Here is a 22935-nt window from a genome sequence, read left to right as displayed (position 1 = left end):
TGACTTTCAACCTTCGTCTCTCCCGAGCCCGTACAGGAGTTTTAGTGATGAGACAAGATAGTAGCTACTAAACAATTGGATACCACGAAATTGGGGGGGAAAAGGCGTAAAAAAAACTAATACATTTTTAAAAATAAGGTTCACTCCCTGTACTTGCTTCTCGTCTCTCTCCTTACAGAACGCTGACACCACAATTTGAATAATCAGGGAGTTTTTGTTTTTATTTTTGTTGTTGACGTCAGGTCCGGGTGTTGCTGCCGATGGAACTGGGGGTACCTCAGCTGGCTCATCGGGCTTCCACGACTTAGCAGGCTCGAGAGCTTTCCTTGCCTCGGTTGCCTCGGCAGGCTCCCATCCCACGTCATGCCTCGGCCGGCTCGTCAGGCTTTCATGCCTCAGCCAGATCGTCAGGCTCCCACGCCTCAGCCGGCTTACACGCCTCAGCCGGCTTACACGCCTCAGCCGGATCGTAGGGCTTCTACGCCTCAGCCCATCAGGCTCACCCAGGTGGGACGTCGGGTGGCGCACCTAGAGGGGGGGGGTACTGTCACGCCTGCTCCCCGCTCCCCCTACCTGGCACCCATGACCATCATTACGCACAACTGTTACCTTCGTTACGCACATCAGCACTTCATTGGACTTACCTGTACTCCTTTATGTTTTGATTGCCTTCCCTATATCCGTCTGTTCCTGTTTCCAGCATTACTGTCGTTATGTTTTTCATGTCCAGACGCTGTCCTGTCCTGTTTCATGTCTGTTTATGAATTAAATGTTCACTCCCTGTACTTGCTTCCTGTCTCCAAGTGTCTGTCCTTACAGAAACTGCCAGTGTATTGGACATAGTTGATAGATTAGACGCATGGTTCCCAATCTTTTTCAGTAACTATCCCACCAACTGAATTCTGCTCTGCCCAGAGTACCCTTGGTCTAATGAGTCTTCTCAAGTACCCCATGTGGATTGGACAAGTTCCCCCAAGGGTCCAAGTACCCTTGGTTGGGAACCACTGGACTTGAGGCTGTTGTCACCAAACCTTTACCACATAGCAAAGCAGGGATAATAGTCAGATTATTTCACAGAAGTATTTTTACAGTAACTGGTCCACCTTTGTTAGTGGTGAACATGCTCGCTCGCATTGCTAACTCACTCATTGTGATCAGTGACCAGCACCTGTCAGGTCACTTTGTGAGAGCGGAAGGAAGACAATTTAAAGAATTGGAACGTGGCCTATAGCAGGTAAAAACACACTTCCAAAGTTCCTAGGTAAGAGGTCATCAGAAGTATTTCCCCATGTGCCTCATGGCTTTCTGGAGTTCCATGGGCATTCAAAAGAAGAAATTCCTCCACACTGCTGCCTTGCAAAATCTCACCTTTTTATTCATACACTATTTTGGTCTACAGATCTTTGTCAAAGGTGTTCAGGAATTTCTTCTTTTGAGTCATGTTTTATATTCCATAGCACATGCTCTTATGAGCTGTGTGAGTGCATACCTTTTCGAGTTTCGTAGTCATAACAGATATCAAAGATGGCTGTCGTATGTTGGAGAAGCTGTTTCAAACACAACACAAACAATAACTCATACAACCTCTTCAAAACCCACTGCTTCAAAACACAGCAACCTTTTCCTCAATTTGATATACAAAATAAGAAATATAATTTGTAAATAAATATGCTTTACTACTTTACACTGTCACAGAAAAAAAACATGTTAATATTGGAAAAGAAACCATAAGTACTATTATCATGAAATCATATATTCTTGATATTGCAGATTGCTAGCTGTAATACAAACAGTTGACTTGGTAGGCCAAGCTTTCTTTTAGCAATGGTTTATTGTTATCTGCGTGATGGAGCTCAAGACAAGCATAAGCCTCCTCTGCCTCTCTAACACACACACACACACACACACACACACACACACACACACACACACACACACACACACACACACACACACACACACACACACACACACACACACACGCCAAGACCATAGAGCAGGTTAAAAATCACACACAGAACCTCCACCCTCTATAAAAAGGGTTGATAAATCCAGAAAAGATGGCGTCCATACAAATGATCCATTTCAGGAATGTTAACGTAAAGGTTTTTCTTTTTCTTATAAAAGCCTAGAGCAGTATCTCCTTGTAGCTAGGCAGAATGGAGACCACAATGGCATCACATAGCAGGAAGGGGGGAAACCCAAAGGAACATAACACTTGATATATAAATAGATCAAATTAAATATGGGTAGAGGACTGAATACTGAAAATACTCTAACATTATAAATTATCTATAGTGGACTATGACATAAGGGATATTAAGTAGGTATAGTATATACAGACTGCTTGCCATCGATACTATTGCATTCTGTATTGAGTTCAACCACAGACAGCATAACATCCCCCTCCCCTCCCCCCAAAATAAACAAAAATAATTTAAGAAGCTAATTCAGGATTTCTCACTCTAAAGTGATTAGCACAGTTTGTGAGGCAGTTTCTCAATGGAATCAAGCTACAGTATCAGTTGTTTCTAGTGGTTTCCATGTATACCAAAATCAATCATCAGTATCCCTTTGGGTATTATGGCACTCCAAATCCAGTTCCGCTGCTAGCTAGGCCAGCAAAATACACAGTTCTAGCTTTCCACACGTTCCACGCATCAGTTCTAGAACTTCCTTTAAGGAAAAGGAAGTGCTGTCATAAAGGGACAGATCCCCATCTCCCATTGGCTGTCCTGCCATTGGGCTCCTGCAAAGGGAGTCTATGGGTCAGGAAGAATGTTCTTCCTTCCTCTTCTCTTCCTCTTCTGTGGATATACGTACCACATAGCAAGGTTTTGTTCCTCATGATTTAACACATAACCACAGTACTCACACATATCCAGTGAAGTATTTGCATAAATGAATCAACAACAAAACCGTAGTCCAGTCAAACGCCAAACGATGGGTTTTAGTTAGCTCTTTTAGCAGCAATACAAATTCTGTACTTTTTCTTTCTCTCGCTCTTAGTATATGCCGATACATTGGGATTATTTTTCTATTAATGTATTATTTCTTTCTCTCTCCCCCTCTCTTTTCTCACTGCTGTTTCTCAGTCAGTCCAGGGGAATGCTTTCCACAAAGAAGATAAGCTCAGAGTTGAAAGTGCTGTGAAATATCTTGTGAATGTCCCTTCACGTTGTTTCATCTTAAGCTTAGACTCATCTCCTGGGCTTGTCACATCTGGGGATCACAGAGAAGACAGACAGAAACATATGATTGTATGAAAACACACTCGCCAATTTCTTGGTCAGTTTCTTGGCTAATGGTATGCCTTCATGTGGTCAAGAAATGCCACCAAACACCATCTTGGTTCCCAAAAGGAGTTATGAGTCCAAGAGTGATATAACAAGCCCCCCCCCCCACACCTGCAGGTCCTCTCGTTGAGCTCCAGCTGACGTGCCCTGCAGTCGGAGTCAGAGTTTCTGCAGGAACACTGGCAGGTCAGAGGGTTCTGGATGAACAACCGCTTTCTCCTCGCTAAACAGCCATCACAACATGGCTCGCACTGACTGTAGACAGAAAGAGAGGAGAGGAAATGAGAAGGATGAAGAAGAGGAAAAAGGAGGAAGAGAAAAAGAGAGGGAGGATGTTTATTATAATGGTGTTAATATAGAAAAACACATCCAAGATCATTTTCCTTAAGGTCAACCCTCTTATCACATGCTGAAACTTCACACTCCCAGGGTCAATGTGCAGTCTGTGTCTATGTGCAGTCTGTGTCTATGTGCAGTCTGTGTCAATGTGCAGTCTGTGTCTATGTGCAGTCTGTGTCTATGTGCAGTCTGTGTCTATGTGCAGTCAGTGTCTATGTGCAGTCTGTGTCTATGTGCAGTCTGTGTCTATGTGCAGTCTGTGTCTATGTGCAGTCTGTGTCTATGTGCAGTCTGTGTCTATGTGCAGTCTGTGTCTATGTGCAGTCTGTGTCTATGTGCAGTCTGTGTCTATGTGCAGTCTGTGGTGTGGGTAAAATAGGATGAATTATAGCATGTGGCCAGAGGGTTCTACAAAAACAGAACCAATTTGCAAGCAGCAAAATTACCCCTAAACCCTTCACTAGCTCTCTCTCCCCTGTCTCCTGGCTCCCGACTAAGCCCATGCTGGCAGGGAGACCCCCTCCTACTGTCGTAGGGGGGAGTGATTTTTAGGATGATTGGCTTGCCCACGTACAGTATGCATTGTTTCGGTTAAGACATGCACTAGCAAGCTTTGGCTGGGACGTGAGGCTTACAACAAAAAAATGTCAAATTAAACTCATCCCTAAAGATACAGGATGAGTTTTTATTGAATTAAAAGATTACAAGTAAATGTTGTACCTTATAGACACAGATCAGATAGAGAACCAGTAGATACCACAAGATAGATCTGGTTTAAATGACAGAACAGTAGAGACTGTGCCATTATGTTCCCACACACAGAGGTGTTAATAGTGGACAAAACCTTTTTCACTGAGTATGGGGGACGACAGACAGACATTCCATTGAGAACTAAAGGCACAGCACAACGAACAGAATAACGCTATTCTTTGACAATAAAACCATTTTAGAAACATGAGCACCTCTTTCCGGTAAAAACAGCACCAAACGAAACATCTTTTTGTGTTCTTTGTGTTGTCCAGACCCATAGAGGCAACAAAGAGAATGCACAAACAGAATGGGCTAAACAATTTGTTGGTTTACATAACCCAGAAAGAAACAACAATGTGATAGCCATCTCTCGTATCCTTATATCACAAACAAAGCCCAGTGATGGCGGACGGAACAGAAAAGGCCTGTTTGGAGGCATAAAAAGAAACACTAAAAAAGAAAAGAGGAAAACGGAAACGTTGGAGACAGACTCAACACTGACATAGGCCTTGGATGATTCCCACAACAGATACGGGATTAGTGACATCGCCTGCAAAAAGCCATGCTGGTAGGTTCAGTTCTGTTACCTTCACCATTACCCTATCACTCCATTCCTTCTCCCCCATCCCCACACCCCCCAGGGTGCCTTATCACCAGGGGGGTGGGGGTGGTAGTGAGGTAAGGAGGTAGGGTTATGAGGTAGAAGTCACCCCTAAACATAGATCTCGGATCATATGTTATTTATTATTTAGGGATGACATCTATCTACAGTCTCGTGCCAATTGATGTGTGTGGTGGTATTGGGTGGAGTGGTGGGGCGGTGAATAGAGAGGCAATTAATTAAAAGGGGCAAATTAACTCCTCCCAAACAAGCTTAATGCTCAGAAACGCCACAGTCAGGTGCAGGTGGAGCGAGGAGAAGGCCGAGCTGACATACGAGTGGCGATTCTTTTTGTCACGCTTTTTCTTTCGCTTTCTCTTTTGACCTTTGCCCTTTCCTTTCCAGGGTTCTCTGGAAATACAGAAAGAAGCACAATAACGCAGAGACATCTGAGGAGGACGGACAGAGACAAATAAACTGAACAGAGTTCAGAGATCAGTTAGTCAATTGTTCATTCACACAGAGACTATATGGACTGAGAATGGACTGAAATAGAACCATTTCTGGGAAAAGAAATGAACAAACGAACACTGGCTTCGAGACATTCTTTGTTTTATATTTAATTTAACATTTATTTAATTAGGCCAGTCCGTTAAGAACAAATTCTTATTTACAATGACGGCCTACCCCCAGATGTTGCTGGGTCAATTGTGCGCCACCCTATGAGACTCCCAATCCCGGCCAGATGTGATACAGCCCAGATTTGAACCAGGGACTGTAGTGACGCCTCTTGCACTGAGATGCAGTGCCTTAGAACGCTGCCCCACTCAGGTACCCTCTTACACCAGAAAGAAAGGGTTTCACAGGTTTCATATTTAATTTTGGCTGTGGAAGTTGTTTTTTTCCCCCAAAACACTCCTTCGGCTACTCTTAACATTTTGAAATTAATGCTGGACGATGAGGGGCAGCCGAGCTCGCTGATTCATCATGTTTGAGATAACAGTATATGAGATTTTACAGCTGCAGGGTATATAGTACCAGTCAAAAGTTTGGACACACATTCAAGGATTATCGTTATCTTGAATATTTTCTACATTGTAGATTAATAGCGAAGACATCAAAACTATGAAATAACACTTATGGAACCATCTAGTAACGAAAAAAAGTGTTAAATAAATCTAAATATACTTTATATTGTAGATTCTTCAAAGTAGCCACCCTTTGCCTTGATGACAGCTTTGCACACTCTTGACATTCTCTCAACCAGCTTCACCTGGAATGCTTTTCCAAGTCTTGAAGGAGTTCCCACATATGCTGAGCACTTGTTGGCTTCTTTTCCTTCACTCTGCGGTCCAACTTATCCCAAACCATCTCAATTGGGTTGAGGTTGGGTGATTGTGGAGGCCAGGTTATCTGATGCAGCACTCCATCAAATGACACACCAGATGGGATGGCGTATCGCTGCAGAATGCTGTGGTAGCCATGCTGGTTAAGTGTGTCTTGAATTATAAATAAATCACTGACAGTATCACCAGCAAAGCACCCCCACACCATCACACCTTCTCCTCCATGCTTCACGGTGGGAACCACACATGCAGAGATAATCCGTTCACTTACTCTGTGTTTCACAAAGACACTGCGGTTGGAACCAAAAATCTCAAATTTGGACTCATGAGACAAAAGGTCATATTTCCACCGGTCTAATGTCCATTGCTCGTGTTTCTTGGGCCAAGCAAGTCTCTTCTTCTTACTCGTGTCCTTTAGTAGTGGTTTCTTTGCAGCAATTTGACCATGAATGTCTGATTCACACAGTCTCCTCTGAACAGTTTATGTTGAGATGTGTCTGTTACTTGAACTCAGTGAAGCATTTATTTGGGCTGCAATCTGAGGCTGGTAACTCTAATGAACTTATCCTCTGCAGCAGAGGTAACTCTCAGTCTTCTTTTCCTGTGGTGGTCCTTGTGAGAGCCAGTTTCATCAAAGCGTTTAATGGACTATCGTTTCTCTTTACTTATTTGAGCTGTTCTTGCCATAATATGGACTTGGTCTTTTACCAAATAAGGCTATATTCTGTATACATCACTACCTTGTCACAACACAACTGACTGGCTCAAGCGCATTAAGAAGGAAAGAAATTCCACAAATGAACAATTAACATGTCACACCTGTTAATTGAAATGCATTCCAGGTGACTACCTCATGAAGCTGGTTGAAAGAATGTCAAGGGTGTGCAAAGCTGTCATCATCAAGGCAAAGGGTGGCTACTTTGAAGAATCTACTATATAAAATATATTTTGAATTGTTTAACACTTTTTTGGTTACTACATGATTCCATATGTGTATTTCATAGTTTTGATGTCTTCACTATTATTCTACAATGTAGAGCATAGTAAAAAGAAAGAAAAACCCTTGATCGAGGAGGTGTGTCCAAACATTTGACTGGCACTGTATATACCAAAATGTGACAAGAAAGGAACAGGCTTGGGTGAACCTGGACTTGAGTTAGCTTCCTTAGGATGATGACCAAAGGCCTTTTGGTAACATCATTAACACTACCACTGTGACACGAACTACCAAAGAGGCCCCTGACCACAGCAAAGTCAGAGGTCAAGGTTGAGCCAACAGTAACGCATGGTAGCATCAACAACAGAAGTGTACAAAGTGTACAGTAGAATCATGGTGGCAAGGAGCACTTCAAGCCCTCACCCTTCAGACACATAGATGGTTAAAACGAGGTCGGTCAGAGGTCTCAGAAACAAACCCTCATCTATAATGCAGGATACCCGACATATAAAACCTAAATACTACCAAAAACCCTTGTAATGCTATAGGATTAGGCCATAGGAAAACGAGACAATCCTATATAGAGGCGGAGAAGGCATTATAGCGACCCTTAGTACATCCTTTGGCGAATTGTAGTGGAACAGAACCACTAAAGCCAGACCCATAAACAGTAAAAAAAGAAAAGGTTAAAGAGGTTCTCTAAAAACACACAGCGTTATCTACACATCACAGGAGCCTGTAAAACAAAGGTAGAGACATGAACCCTGAGACATACTTAAAGACATGTATAGAGAGTAAAGGAAGGACCATAACAGAGGAATGTAAAGAGAAGCAGGTGCATAAAAAAATGACAATAAATGAAATGTGCCGAAGGCATTGACCTCATCAGGTGTCACTCATTCATTGAAGTATTCTGTGGGTTTTCTGTGTGTCTCACCTGAGAGCTCAAAGGGTCATGGAATTAGAATGGATAGAAGGGATGTGATTCTTTGTGAACTCCTAAGCTACAGGAAGATCACTGAATCTGTGCCAACATGGTGGTGTCAGTGATCATTTGATACATTGTTGTATACTGTGCGTAACACAGGTTGAGAAAGAGAAATGCCGGAAACGTGTGAGCACAGGAGAAATAGCGAGAGAGAGAGAGAGAGAGAGAGTGAGAGAGAGAGAGAGAGAAGAAGATGGAGAAAGATAGCGGGAGAAAGACAATGCGAAAAAGACAGATGGACAAGAAAAAAAAACCCGTATCTTTTCAAATGAAGGCAGATAGTCACAACACAGCAAGATTCTGTACTCACTTTTCTTTCTGTTCTTTCACTTCATTCTTTGGCCTGAAAGACAGAAACAAACGTGATGCTACCTCATAGCCCACCGTTTCTTCGTAAACAGATACACGTCAACAGTGGACAGAGACATAGGAATGGTATTAGCTTGGGTGGCCCCTGTAGCACTCTGCTACTCTAGTATTGTCCATCCCTGATCCCTAAATAGTCATGACGATACTGTCGTTACCTCTGACAAGGCTGTCTTTCTCCCCGACTTATCTCCTTGAAACACACAAACACACAAAATATCTGATAACAATAGCAGATTGCCATGTCTATTTTGTTGCTCAACTTGATAATTTGGCTGTAACTGATTATGGAGCAACACATCTTTGGGCTCACAGCTAATCCAGTGGGTACAGGAGGTCAAGCATTGGGAAACGTCTCATTGCATAGTACTCTTAGGTTTGGAGAAAACTCCTTAAAACTATACAGTCTACTTATAAACTAGGTCGTCACAAAAACATACAATGGTTTACTCATGTTTACTAATGGTTAACAAACTCCTAATTAAAGGGATATTGCAAGATTTTGGCAATGTTCAGATGAACTTCAGATAACATTTGTATGTCTCTGCATGCAGTTTGAAGGAAGTTGCCAAGGGACAGTTTGTATTAGAACAAAGAGGAATCGCTGATAAGCAGCAGAGAGGCCAGGTGCACCATTGAGCATGAAAGAACAGTGAAGATAAGAGACACGGAGCGCTCTTTTCTCTGTATATATCAATGATGTCAATGATGTCGCTCTTGCTGCAGGTGATTCTTTGATCCACCTCTACGCAGACGACACCATTCTGTATACATCTGGCCCTTCTTTGGACACTGTGTTAACAAACCTCTAAACGAGCTTCAATGCCATACAACACTCCTTCTGTGGCCTCAAACTGCTCTTAAACGCTACTAAAACGAAATGCATGCTCTTCAACCGATCACTGCCCGCACCCGCCGACCCGCCTAGCATCACTACTCTGGATGGATCTGTGGACAACTATAAATACCTAGGTGTCTGGCTAGACTGTAAACTCTCCTTCCAGACTCATATTAAGCATCTCCAATCCAAAATGACATCTAGAATCGGCTTCCTATTTCACAACAAAGCCTCCTTCACTAATGCTGCCAAACATAACCTTGTAAAACTGACTATCCTGCCGATCCTTGACTTTGGTGATGTCATTTACAAAATAGCCTCCAACACTCTACTCAGCAAATTGGATGCGGTCTATCACAGTGCCATCCGTTTTGTCACCAAAGTCCCATATACTACCCAGCATTGCGACCTGTATGCTCTCTGGAACAAATTTCAAAAATCACTGAACTTTGAGACTTGTATCTCCCTCACTAACTTTAAGCGTCAGCTGTCAGAGAAGCTTACCGATCACTGCAGCTGTACACAGCCCATCTGTAAATAGCCCATCCAACCAACTACCTACCTCATCCCCATATTTGTTTTTTCTGCTCTTTTGCACACCAGTATTTATACCAGTATTTCTACTTGCACATCCTGTTCTGCACATCTATCACTCCCGTGTTAATTGCTAAATTGTAATAACTTCGCCACTAAGGCCTATTTATTGCCTTAATTCCTTCCTTCATTTGCACACACTGCATATAGATTTTATATTGTGTTATTGACTGTACGTTAGTTTATTCCATGTGTAACTCTGTGTTGTTGTTTTTGTCGCACTGCTTTGCTTTATCTTGGCCAGGTCGCAGTTGTAAATGAGAACTTGTTCTCAACTGGCCTACCTTGTTAAATAAAGGTGAAAAACAAAAACAAACAAAAAACGCCCCTATAGATCTTGTTTAGAGACAATACAATGATCCTACCCAGACTAGCCTATAACACCACAATGCAATGAATAATTGCATTATTGTTTTCAAGTGAGTACAAAATTCTACTCCAAGCTGGAAACGGCAGTGAAAATGTAATTTGAATAGTGGTGCAAATGCCCTGTGATTTGAATGTTTCATTCCATTTGGATCAAGTTGTGTCAACTTTCAACAGTTTACAAGGTCTAGAAAGGCACTGTAGCAGGCCAGCCTGACTGTATTTTGACTTCTGAAACTGAGATGTGTTGTCTGATTCAGATCATCGTCAAATCGTCCTATAATGTGGCCACATAAGTATGCTCCCGGCAGGCCCAGTTATTCAGGAAGGCTTAACGCATGCTCTGCTTCCTCTACGATATGAGGGGCTATTCCTCATGCACCTAAAAACCTAATGCTTCAATATAGCCTAAATATTAGTAATTTAACTTTGAGAATCTATTACCTTTTATCTGTGGCATAAACACAACCAGTCACAATGCTTTAATCTGATTATACTACTTCAGTATCGAAGCCAAGCCTTCGATACTGGGTACAAGGTAGGGAGGGATGTACAGGGCATTTGGAAAGTATTCAGACCCCTTGACATTTTCCACATTTTGTTACATTACAGCCTTATTCTAAAATGTATTAAATTCATGTTTTCCCTTATCAATCTACCATAATGAAAAAGTAAAAAGAGGGTTTTAGAAATGTTTGCAAATGTATTAAAAATTTAAAAAACAGAAATATCTTATTTACATAAGAATTCAGACCCTTTGCTATGACACTTGAAATTGAGCTCAGCTGCATCTTGTTTCCATTGATCATCCTTGAGATGTTTCCACAACTTGATTGGAGTCCATCTGTGGTAAATTCAATGATTTGGAAAGGCACACACCTGTCTATATACGGTCCCACTGTTGATAGTGCATGTCAGAGCAAAAACCAAGCAATGAGGTCGAAGGAATTGTCCGTAGAGCTCCGAGACAGGATTGTGTCGAGGCACAGATCTGGGGAAGGGGACCAAAACATTTCTGCAGCATTGATGGTCCCCAAGAACACAGTGGCCTTCATCATTCTTAAATGGAAGAAGTTTGGAACCACCACTCCTCAGTAAAGGCACATGACATCCCGCTTGTAGTTTGCCAAAATGCACCTAAAGGACTCTCAGACCATGAGAAACAAGATTCTCTGGTCTAATGAAACCAAGATTGAACTGTGTGGCATGAATGCCAAGCGTCACGTCTGCAGGAAACCTGGCACCATCCCTAAGGTGAAGCATGGTGCTGGAAGCATGTTGTGGGGATGTTTTTCAGCGACAGGGACTGAGAGACTAGTCAGGATCGAGGGAAAGATGAATGGAGCAAAGTACAGAGAGATCCTTGATGAAAACCTGCTCCAGAGCACTCAGACTGGGGCCAAGGTTCACCTTCCAACAAAACAACGACCCTAAGCACACAGCCAAGACAACGTAGGAGTGACTTCGGGACAAGTCTCTGAATGTCCTTGAGTGGCCCAGCCAGAGCCCGGACTTGAACCCAGTTGAACATCTCTGGAGAGACCTAAAGATAGCTGTGCTGCAACACTCCCCATCTAACCTAACAAATCTTGAGAGGATATGTAGAGAAGAATGGGAGAAACTGCCCAAATACAGGTGTGCCAAGCTTGTAGGATCATACCCAAGAAGACTCGAAGCTGTAATTGCTGCCAAGGGTGCTTCAACAATGTACTGTGTAAAGGTTCTGAATACTTACGCAAATGTTATATTTCCGTTTTATTCATTTTTTTTTTTGCTGAAAAATAAAAAAAAAACTGTTTTTACATTGTCATTATGGGGTAGAGTGTGTAGATTGATGAGGGGACAAAAAAACAAAACAATTTAATACATTTTAGAATAAGGATGTAACGTAACAAAATGTGGAAAAGGTCAAGGGGTCTGAAAACTTTCCGAATGCACTGTATTTTCTGTTTATCGAGATTGAGTATATCAATTTGATTGTGGTGTTGAAAACGCAAACCATAATGTTGAGGCACCCGTAGTTGGTAATCGGTATACAGTTATGCTTTGCTTATTAGTTGTGTGGTGCATTGCACAGAAACCTGTTGGTGAAAAATGTGTTGTATATATTTGATATACTTATAAATACAGCTTCAAAATTGTGATAATTCCTGTAGACCTCCAGTTATTGCACTAAATCTAGTTAGTAATGACTCGTGAAACTACCTTCAACTTCCTTCAAACTGCACGCATCAACATAATAATGGAATCCATTAATTAATCTGACCGAAAAATTCCTTGTAGAAAGACCTCCGTATGCCCTGAACTGAGCAGAACACTGGAATAGATAGTTTGTGAATATATGTATATGTGCAGCATGTGTACACTTCTTACCTGCATTCACATGCATTGTGTTCTGTAAAACTCATGAAGATATCATTTTGTTGCTTGTGGGGTTTTATTCTTTTTATCTGTGGAAACAGGAGAAGATAGAGTCGAATATACAGTGGGGGAAAAAGTATTTAATCAGCCACCAATTGTGCAAGTTCTCCCACTTAAGATGAGAGAGGCCTGTAAATTTCATCATAGGTACACTTCAACTATGACAGAAAAAATGAGAAAAAAAAATCCAGAAATCACATTGTAGGATTTTTAATTAATTTATTTGCAAATTATGGTGGAAAATAAGTATTTGGTCAATAACAAAAGTTTATCTCAATACTTTGTTATATACCCTTTGTTGACAATGACAGAGGTCAAAAGTTTTCTGTAAGTCTTTACAAGTTTTTCACACACTGTTGTTGTTATTTTGGCTCATTCCTCCATGCAGATCTCCTCTAGAGCAGTGATGTTTTGGGGCTGTTGCTGGGCAACATGGACTTTCAACTCCCTCCAAAGATTTTCTATGGGGTTGAGATCTGGAGACTCGCTAGGCCACACCAGGACCTTGAAATGCTTCTTACGAAGCCACTCCTTCATTGCCCGGGCGGTGTGTTTGGGATCATTGTCACGCTGAAAGACCCAGCAACGTTTCATCTTCAATGACCTTGCTGATGGAAGGAGGTTTTCACTCAAAATCTCACGAATCATGGCCCCATTCATTCTTTCCTTTACACGGATCAGTCGTCCTGGTCCCTTTGCAGGAGAACAGCCCCAAAGCATGATGTTTTCACCCCCATGCTTCACAGTAGGTATGGTGTTCTTTGGATGCAACTCAGCATTCTTTGTCCTCCAAACACGACGAGTTGAGTTTTTACCAAAAAGTTATATTTTGGTTTCATCTGACCATATGACATTCTCCCAATCTTCTTCTGGATCATCCAAATGCTCTCTAGCGAACTTCAGACGGGCCTGGACATGTACTGGCTTAAGCTGGGGGACATGTCTGGCACTGCAGGATTTGAGTCCTTGGCGGCGTAGTGTGTTACTGATGGTAGGCTTTGTTACTTTGGTCCCAGCTCTCTGCAGGTCATTCACTAGGTCCCCCCATGTGGTTCTGGGATTTTTGCTCACCGTTCTTGTGATCATTTTGACCCCACGGGGTGAGATCTTGCGTGGAGCCCCAGATCGAGGCAGATTATCAGTGGTCTTGTATGTCTTCCATTTCCTAATAATTGCTCCCACAGTTGATTTCTTCAACCAAGCCCCTTACCTATTGCAGATTCAGTCTTCCCAGCCTGGTGCAGGTCTACAATTTTGTTTTTGGTGTCCTTTGACAGCTCTTTGGTCTTGGCCATAGTGGAGTTTGGGGTGTGACTGTTTGAGGTTGTGGACAGGTGTCTTTTATACTGATAAAAAGTTCAAACAAGTGCCATTAATACAGGTAACGAGTGGAGGACAGAGGATCCTCTAAAAGAAGAAGTTACAGGTCTGTTAGAGCCAGAAATTGTGCTTGTTTGTAGGTGACCAAATACTTATTTTCCAACATAATTTGCAAATAAATTCATTACAAATCCTACAATGTGATTTTCTGGATTTCTTTTCTCATTTTGTCTGTCATAGTTGAAGTGTACCTATGATGAAAATTACAGGCCTCTCTCATCTTTTTAAGTGGGAGAACTTGCACAATTGGTGGCTGACTAAATACTTTTTTGCCCCAATGTAGATGGGTCAAACATGCTCACATATACACTCCATCCTTTCCCACCTGCTCTAGGACATACACTACCGTTCAAAAGACGCCTGACAAGACCTCAACTGGCAGCTTTATTAAATAGTACCCGCAAAACACCGGTCTCAATGTCAACAGCGAAGAGGTGACTCCGGGATGCTGGCCTTCTAGGCAGAGTTCCTCTGTCCAGTGTCTGTGTTCTTTTGCCCAGCTTAATCATTTGTTTTTATTGGCCGGTCTGAAATATGGCTTTTTCTTTGCAACTCTGCCTAGAAGGTCAGCATCCCGGAGTCGCCTCTTCACTGTTGACGTTGAGACTGGTATTTTGCGGGTACTATTTAATGAAGCTGCCAGTTGAGGACTTGTGAGGCGTCTGTTTCTCAAACTAGACACTATAATGTACTTGTCCTCTTGCTCAGTTGTGCACCGGGGCCTCCTACTCCTCTTTCTACTCTGGTTAGCGCCAGTTTGCGCTGTTCTGTGAAGGGAGTAGTACACAGCGTTGTGCGAGATCTTCAGTTTCTTGGCAATTTCTCGCATGAAATAGTCTTAATTTCGCAAGAATAGAACAAAAATAGACTGACGAGTTTCAGAAGAAAGTTAGTTGTTTCTGGCCATTTTGAGTCTGTAATCGAACCCACAAATGCTGATGCTCCAGATACTCAACTAGTCTAAAGAAGGACAGTTTTATTGCTTCTTTAATCAGAACAACAGTTTTCAGATCTGCTAACATACATGCAAAAGGATTTTCTAATGATCAATTAGCCTTTTAAAAGGATCAACTTGGATTAGCTAACACAACGTGACATTGGAACACAGGAGTGATGGTTTCTGATAAATGGGACTCTGGCCCCCTATGTAGATATTCCATTAAAAATAAGCCGTTTCCAGCTACAATAGACATTTACAACATTAACAATGTCTACACTGTATTTCTGATCAATTTGATGTTATTTTAATGGACAAAAAATGCGATTTTCTATCAAAAACAAAGACATTTCTAAGTGACCCCAAACTTTTGAACGGTAGTGTATACCCAAATATACTAGAACATATACCGTTTACACTCTCATATACAGACACACATAACTTGAGACGTATTGTGTTACAAAGGGCCATTCTGGGGAGGTTGCCAGTCAAAATGTAAGAGATTAGAGGTTAAACAGTCAAAGGTTAGGGGTCAGTTTCTCACCTCCTTGGAGATGACTCTGTTATATGTAGAAGTAGGGTTATAGGAGTTAAAGGTGTGATGGAGATGTGTAAGGGTAAAGATGTAAAACGTTCAGTCTCTCACCTCCATGGTGACGTTATGCGTGGAGGTTGGCGTACACTGTAGCATCTCGTCGTTGCAGCAGCCTGCACAGCGTGTCAGCACCACACAGGATGGGATGAAGATGTGTTCTACCTCCTCTGGGTACTCCTGTAGGATCTCTACCAGCAGCTCCCTGGGCTGACACAGGCTCTTATTGTACACCTCCATGAAGGAGATCACTGAGGAGAGACATGCACACACATTTAATACACCAATAACCTATACACACATACTGCACAGTGCCCTCAAGAGTATTCACACCCCTTGATTTTTCCCCACATTTTGTTGTGTTACAACCTGAATTTAAAATGGATTAAATTCAGATTGTGTCACTGACCTACACCCAATACCCCATAATGTCAAAGTGGAATTATGTTTTTCAAAATCTTTACAAATTTATTAAGAATGAAAAGCTGAAATGTCTTGAGTCAGTGAGTATTCAACCCCTTTATGACAAGCCTAAATAAGTTCAGGAGTAAAAAATTGCTTAACAAGTCACATAATAAGTTGCATGGACTCATTAACCACATTTCCAACCCCAGTTTATATGCGAGTAAAGTTATATTGTATTTAAAAAAAATGACAGCTGTGGTGGAAGCAGGAAGTGTCGGTGTACTTTTATAAATGCCGACAGATCATTTGTTCATACATGGTGGGATCGATAAAGTATGTTTATATTGTAATACTTCTGACAGCCAACTTTCTAGCTCCGCTCATAACTTTCAGACTTCATGGCATTCCTAGAACGCATGGATTATTGAGTCATTATTAGAACATGGGTCTTGTTCTTGTGACATGATGATTGATGCTTGACTGCCGTTTGACAAATACAAAATATTCTCGATCTTATCCATAATAATCTCATCAAGTAGACTAGCTAACCCGCACAGCCTACCCGCACTGTATCTGTTGGCTAGAGTGCAGGTACATTTGCTATTTAACACAATAGTTTCTGTAACAAAATTATTGGTAGATTTGAAAATGTGATTGAAACACATTGAACTTTAGATTATTTTTTTCTGTACATGAAAACATAAGTGAAAAAGTACATTTTGTGTGCAGTACGTCATCACACACTCATATTTTATCCGCAACAAGTCCATTTGGTGGAAACATACCACTGGTGGGGAAATTAGCATATTTTCATGTGGATTCTAGAATATTCGCATGAAATTCAGTTGCCAATTGGATGGAAACCTAGCTACTGTGTGCAATAATACTGTTTAACAAATAATACTGTACCCCACAAATACAATTATCTATAAGGTCCCTCAGTTAAGCTGTGAATTTCAAACACAGATTCAATCACAAAGACCTGGGAGGTTTTCCAATGCCTCGAAAAGAAGGGCACCTATTGGTAAATGGGTGAAAATAAAAAAAGCAGATACTGAATACCCCGTTGAGCATTATTAATTACACTTTGGATGGTTTGTCAATTTACCCAGTCACTACAAAGATACAGGCATCCTTCCTAACTCAGTAGCTGGAGAGGAAGGAAACCACTCCGGGATTTCACCATGAGGCCAACGGTGACATTAACACAGTTCCAGAGTTTAATGGCTGTGATAGCAGAAAACTGAGGATGGCTCAACAACATTGTAGTTACTCCACAATACCAACCTAATTGACAGAGTGAAAAGAAGGAAGGCTGTAAAGAATTTTTTTTTCTAAAGTCCAAAACATGCATCCTATTTGCAACAAGGCACTAAAGTAATACTGCAAAAAATTAAAGAAAAAGCAATTAACTTTTTGTCCTGAATACAAAGTGTTATGTTTGGGGCAAATTCAATACAACACATTACTGAGTACTAATCTCCATATGTTCAAGCATAGTGGTGACTGCATCATGTTATGGGTATGCTAGTAATTGTTAAGGACTGCAGAGTTTTTCAGGATAAAACATTTACATGTTTCTGAGTTGCCGAGTTACAGTTTTGACTTAAATCCGCTTGTAAATCTATGGCAAGACCTGAAAATGTTTTTAATAACAATGATCAGCAACCAATTTGACAGAGTTTGAAGAATTTTGAAAAGAATAATGGGCAAATGTTCACATTCCAGGTTTGGAAAGCTCTTAAGAGACTTACCAAGAAAGACTCACAGCTGTTAACACTGCCAATGGTGATTCTAACATGTATTGACTCAGGGGGTTGATTACTTATCTAAATCAAGATATGTTAGTTTCATTTTTCCTTAAAAAAAATATTTCACTTTCAAATAATATTTTGTGTGGATCGTTGACAAAGAAATTACAATTAAATCCATTTTAACAAAAACATTTGTAAAAAGACCAAAGGTATAAACAATTTCTGAAGGCACTGCACATACTCCACACACACACACACACACACTAAAAAAATATATGTCTACTATATACACTTTCCTTCAACAACCGGCATCACCCATCAAGGTATCCCCCTCCCTTCCTCTCATTGTGGATGTGGTATGCTTCTGTACCGACTTCCTCTTTCTCGCCCTCTCTTAGCCCCACAAAGCTAGGTACCTTCTGCTGTGAAGCACTAAACACATTGTAGCCTAGTGGTGCACATGTTGGGAAAGACATTGAGACACCACATACAGACAACTCTGATTCCTCATGGAGAGAAAGGGTAAATTGGAAATAATAGCACACTCCCTGCAGTGTCCTATGCCAGCCAAATCAAGCATAGTATGAAACAATCACATATAAAGTTCAGCTTTTGATTATGAGAGCAGCCCCTTTCCTAATATTGTGTAACATAGGCTTGTGTAAAGAAGCCAAGAGGGCCAGAGACTAAATTCCATTTTTTTTAAAGTATTTCCACATCTTAACTTCAAACAATATTTCAAATTGAATCCGTGGAGATTATAACTGAAAATGGACACTACTCTGTTTGAAATGTGTTACTATTGTTTCAATGTTGGAGCCTACTTCAGCCAACATGAGAACATGGTGCAGCTGGGCTTCTTTCCGCCAGGCGGCGTGGGTGTCACTGTGCTTTCAAGGTGAACCCCGTTTCATTGGCAGTTTGCCTGCGAGGGAGCCCAATGAAAGCTCTATTCCCACCGTGCCCTATCGAACACCTACCGCCGTCATGCGCACTTCTCCCTCCTTCCTTAGGTATGTGGGCACTCTGCGCGGGAGAAAGGAAAAGGGGTACACAAATTGGCGATTAAATTGTATCCTTACGTTCATGAATTTCATACAGTGCATTTCACATTGACTAACGTGCAACCAAAGAGGCTACGTGGCGCAGACATACGATATGACGTTGGACGCTGTCAAAGACCACGCGGTGTGTTTGTTTTGTTTCATAGCCAAGGCTACATTATCTTTCCCTGAAGAAGTGTTAGGCCTATGTTTGCAAATGTTACAATTTCATTCTCTATATGAGTTTAAGCTACACAACTCAACAGAGACCATATGTGGTAACTGTTGCTACAATGACCCGCATCTAGCCCACAGTCTTCTACATTTTCCACGGTAATTGCTCAGTCGCTCCATAGTGACTGGCATCTTTTCACTTTATGCAAGCAAACTCGCGCAATATCTGACCAGGATTGCATGAGGCCTGGAGATGGATTACCTCGTGGCTTTCAGTGAGGACTACAGTGTTTAGTCGGAGCAACGCAAGCGCATAATGTAACAACCAGTGAACATTTCACCCCTGCCAAAAGTAAAATAGACCCGGTTTATTTTCAGGCAGCGGCTATCTCCGCCCCTTGGGTGGTGTGAGGGACCGGCGATTGGGGCTCACAAAAGAGTGGCCGCAACACTTAAAATGCTGTTATTAATGGAGTGGGTGTCAAGCTGCGAACACCTGCCCATAGACAATCTGATGATATTACTAATAACGGCCAGTTGCTTTGACTAAACAGGGTTGATTATAAGAGTTAATTTAACACCCCCAAAACGCTTGACTGGTCTCTAGGGAATTAACGGGTTAACGTTGTATGGGCGCGGGAGAGACTCGAAAGAGGTGGGCTGCTTGGGCGCGGGACCCCTGCAGGGTTAAAAGATAGGCCTTTGTGGGGCTATTAGTTGTAAAACTGTATTTGAGTGTTCATAATATAAATGTCTAATAGATACCTAGGCCTATAACGTATGAGCCATTGGGAATCTATGGACCGCCCCAGGTACTGAAAGTAGGCCTATATGCCAATTCAATATCATTCAGGAGTTGAACATATTCAGGCCAGTGTCTACTATAACTATTGGTTGGCGTTTTTGTTTCTCTCTCTTCGTTCAACGGTTATGAGGAGGCTTTAACATCTTGATTAATGGTTTGCAAACCAACAGACCTCCACGTCTACATTGTAAACTCTAAAGTCATTTTAAAGCCATATTAAAAATATTAGGCCAATGCCCCATTTGTCAGAATTTAGAATTTAAAATGTGGGTGGGTAGTGGTAGGCTATTCTAATAATGCGGACTAAAATGAAGCCAGGATCGAGTGTGCAGGCAGCGAACCTGTTGCCATGTCTCTTTGAATTCAAAATGCCGCTGCTACGCCTTTAAAGCGTAATAATATTGCCAAGGTGGTTCTGAGCAGGCCCGCAATCACCAGAAGAGACGAAACTTCCTCACATTCGTTCAAAACCATTAGCCCCTACATATTCCACCTCTGAACGGCAAACGCACAAGCCACCACGTTAGACAGTAGGCTAAATAGGCCTGCCTACGTGAAGTCGATGTAGTGTCAGCTTTGCGTAATTGCCATTTACATATCGCTGAAGCCATGAAACATTTTGAGGTTGTTAAAACATGAGTAATGACCTAGCAAGGGGAACGACAAGGACGACCTACAGTTGACCACATTTCACAAATGTAATCCATTTCTTGACGTCCATTTAGAGACACTGGGTCTGTTATAACATATAACTTACCTTGACAGCTGACAAATACAGAAGTGCCAGGAGAAATAATGTTATCAAACTGTCAAAGTTCATGATTGAAATTCCAAATGCAAATGTAGATTTAAAATCCAAGCGGGTCGTCAGGCGATTTCTTCCAAAGCATTTGTAAAGTTTAAAACAGTAATAGCAAAGTGTAATAACTGTTAGAACTTCTGTAAAAGGGGAACCGGGGTCTGTAGTGGCGTCAAATCCATTTTGGTCCCACGGTCGGAGCAGGCAAGACACCTGAGCAAAAATCGGTTGAGCATAATTTCAACTGTTGCCAATAATTTTCAAGATATCCAGAAACATTAGAATCCAGGACGCGTATCTTTTCACATTGTTCTGGAGTAGACCTTTATTTTCTTCAAATGAAATTGCAATCCACATTACAGGGGTAATTCCATACTTTGTGTGCAAGCAGTCTCCAAATGCGAGTCCATTGGAAAAAGGAAAAATGCTATTAGCCTACAGAAACTTTCTGTCCTACGCAATTAGCCTACATTCGTGTCAACCCCAGAACAGTGTTTACAATCACTCTGTTTTGAAATCCGTCAAAACTTCCAACCGTGACAGAAACTGCCGTTTATTTTCGCTTCCTGCTCGTTCCCGGTTTGCTTGATCCCAGCTCTCTTATATCCTCTTGAAATCGTTAACGCATCACCGTAAAATATTTTCGGAGGTCTAAAACATCTCCTCCGGTTTCGGTCTCTTGTGCGGCAACACTGTCGAATTGTCGTGAGGCAAGGAGGGATGGTCGTCTCTAGCTTCTATACCCACAAAGACATAGGCTAAACCCCGCCCATATGTACAATTCTTCTTCTTAAAATGTGATTTTAAACCTACTACTAACCTTAACTCTAACATTAACCACACTGCTCACCTTGTGCCTAACCCTGACCTTAAATTAAAACCAAAAAGCAAATTTGTGTATCCATTGTTGACTTTGTGGCTGTGGAATCTGACTAGCTAGTGGAAACGAGGGGCCTGATTTATGGTCGTCACTAGTTACCACAGCCACAAAATAATATGGCTAATCCCCGCCTATTTCTACAATTTTCTACTTAAAATCTGCTTTTAAACAGAACCATGACCTTAACCCACCCTTAACCACACTGCTAACATTATGTCTAACACTAACCTTAAATCTAGACCAAAAAGCTTTGTTTTCATAAATTTTTACGATAAAGCCCATTTGGACTTTGTGGCTGTGGTAACTAGTGACTACTAGTTGTATGTACATTTCTTACTAAATTCTATCGTGTGGAGATTTTAGGATTAGGTGGGCTACCCAAAATATACAAGTTTTCATTGATAAATCAGAGCCATATTATAATTATATTTGTGCACTTGTGAACAAGCGCATACAACCCCGCCTGGAAAACGCCCTCCATTCACCTTTTATGGTAACAAAATACGCCCTCATTTGCTGTATGACTTGGAACTGGGCCATGCCCGTTTCCAGTAGAAAGGGTAATAGCAAATTTCATCAATTTCTATAGAAGTGTGGGCAGAATGTTTCAGTCTTTTGCAGTGACTTTTAAAAACAAAAAAATGCATGCTGCATATAGTCCTATAGTGAGTGCAAAAAAACTGTCCGCACATCCTGCAAGATGGATTGTCTATTGAACCATTTAAAAGTAAATTCTGCCCACAGCCCACATTTTTATGCAAAATATTAAGTGTTGTTCAATATTTAGTTTATTAATACATGGTTGTGTTTCTGTCTTCTGCCTTGGTATAGACTCTGAGATTATAGGGTAGGAAGCATGAGTTTTTACTCACCAATGTAACAGAGACTTAATAACTTAGTTATAGCCACAATCTGGTTACCTATAAGTATGAATATAGTCATGTTTTTGGTTATTACATATTTATTAACTTATTTCCGGATAACTTCTAACCTACCCACAATGCACTATTTCTCAACATAGTATTGAGGATCTACTCTCTGCTACCAAGTATGCTTGATAGTTCAGTAGCTAGCTCAAGCTGGCTTACGTTAGCTACACCTCATGTTATTCACAGACTTTGTTATCTATTGTTATCTATTGTGACCCCGTTAGCACGGCAGGCTCTGGTGCTATCTTGCCTTGGAGTCAAAACGAAAATCATACCTGCTTGCTCTTTGTGTAGTACCTCATCTGTTCTCCTTTTTTTTTGTCAACCTTCGTCACGTTCTCTCTGAAGCAGGCTATGGGAGTTTTGTAACTTTTCCCACCTTGGCTTAGTGCTAG

At 41.4% G+C, this 22935-nt stretch overlaps 1 protein-coding gene across 2 annotated transcripts; it reads right to left on the bottom strand.

Moving 5' to 3' along the window:
- Nucleotides 1-434: 434 nt before the first annotated feature.
- Nucleotides 435-21616, bottom strand: LOC135505885 (vascular endothelial growth factor A-A-like). 2 transcript variants are annotated; one of them, XM_064925091.1, is made up of 8 exons: nt 20690-21616; nt 18891-18936; nt 15806-16002; nt 12795-12871; nt 8568-8600; nt 5323-5397; nt 3408-3551; nt 435-3222 (listed from the first exon to the last, which is right to left on the bottom strand). In XM_064925091.1, exons 1-8 carry the CDS (start codon nt 20750-20752, stop codon nt 3201-3203), a joined length of 657 nt encoding a protein of 218 aa, XP_064781163.1. In that variant the 5' UTR covers nt 20753-21616; the 3' UTR covers nt 435-3200. The 2 variants fall into 2 exon arrangements, with proteins under 2 accessions (XP_064781163.1, XP_064781162.1); XM_064925090.1 differs by lacking the exon at nt 5323-5397 and having other exon boundaries at nt 20690-21596.
- Between the last annotated feature and the right edge of the window lie 1319 nt (nt 21617-22935).

Source organism: Oncorhynchus masou, chromosome 19 (genome assembly GCF_036934945.1).
Source record: "Oncorhynchus masou masou isolate Uvic2021 chromosome 19, UVic_Omas_1.1, whole genome shotgun sequence".
Lineage (NCBI taxonomy): Eukaryota > Metazoa > Chordata > Actinopteri > Salmoniformes > Salmonidae > Oncorhynchus > Oncorhynchus masou.
Note: the sequence above shows the minus strand (reverse complement) of the source record. Positions and strands in the feature narration are given on the sequence as shown.

What these genes read in the sequence shown, in the direction of transcription:
- LOC135505885 (XM_064925091.1), bottom strand. Translation starts at nt 20,752, where the DNA reads ATGAACTTTGACAGTTTGATAACATTATTTCTCCTGGCACTTCTGTAT. An exon ending in CGCATAACGTCACCATGGAG is followed by an intron (nt 12,872 to 15,805) that starts GTGAGAGACTGA and finishes CTGTTTCCACAG; the next exon opens with ATAAAAAGAATAAAACCCCA. An exon ending in CTCAACGAGAGGACCTGCAG is followed by an intron (nt 3,223 to 3,407) that starts GTGTGGGGGGGG and finishes TGTGATCCCCAG; the next exon opens with ATGTGACAAGCCCAGGAGAT.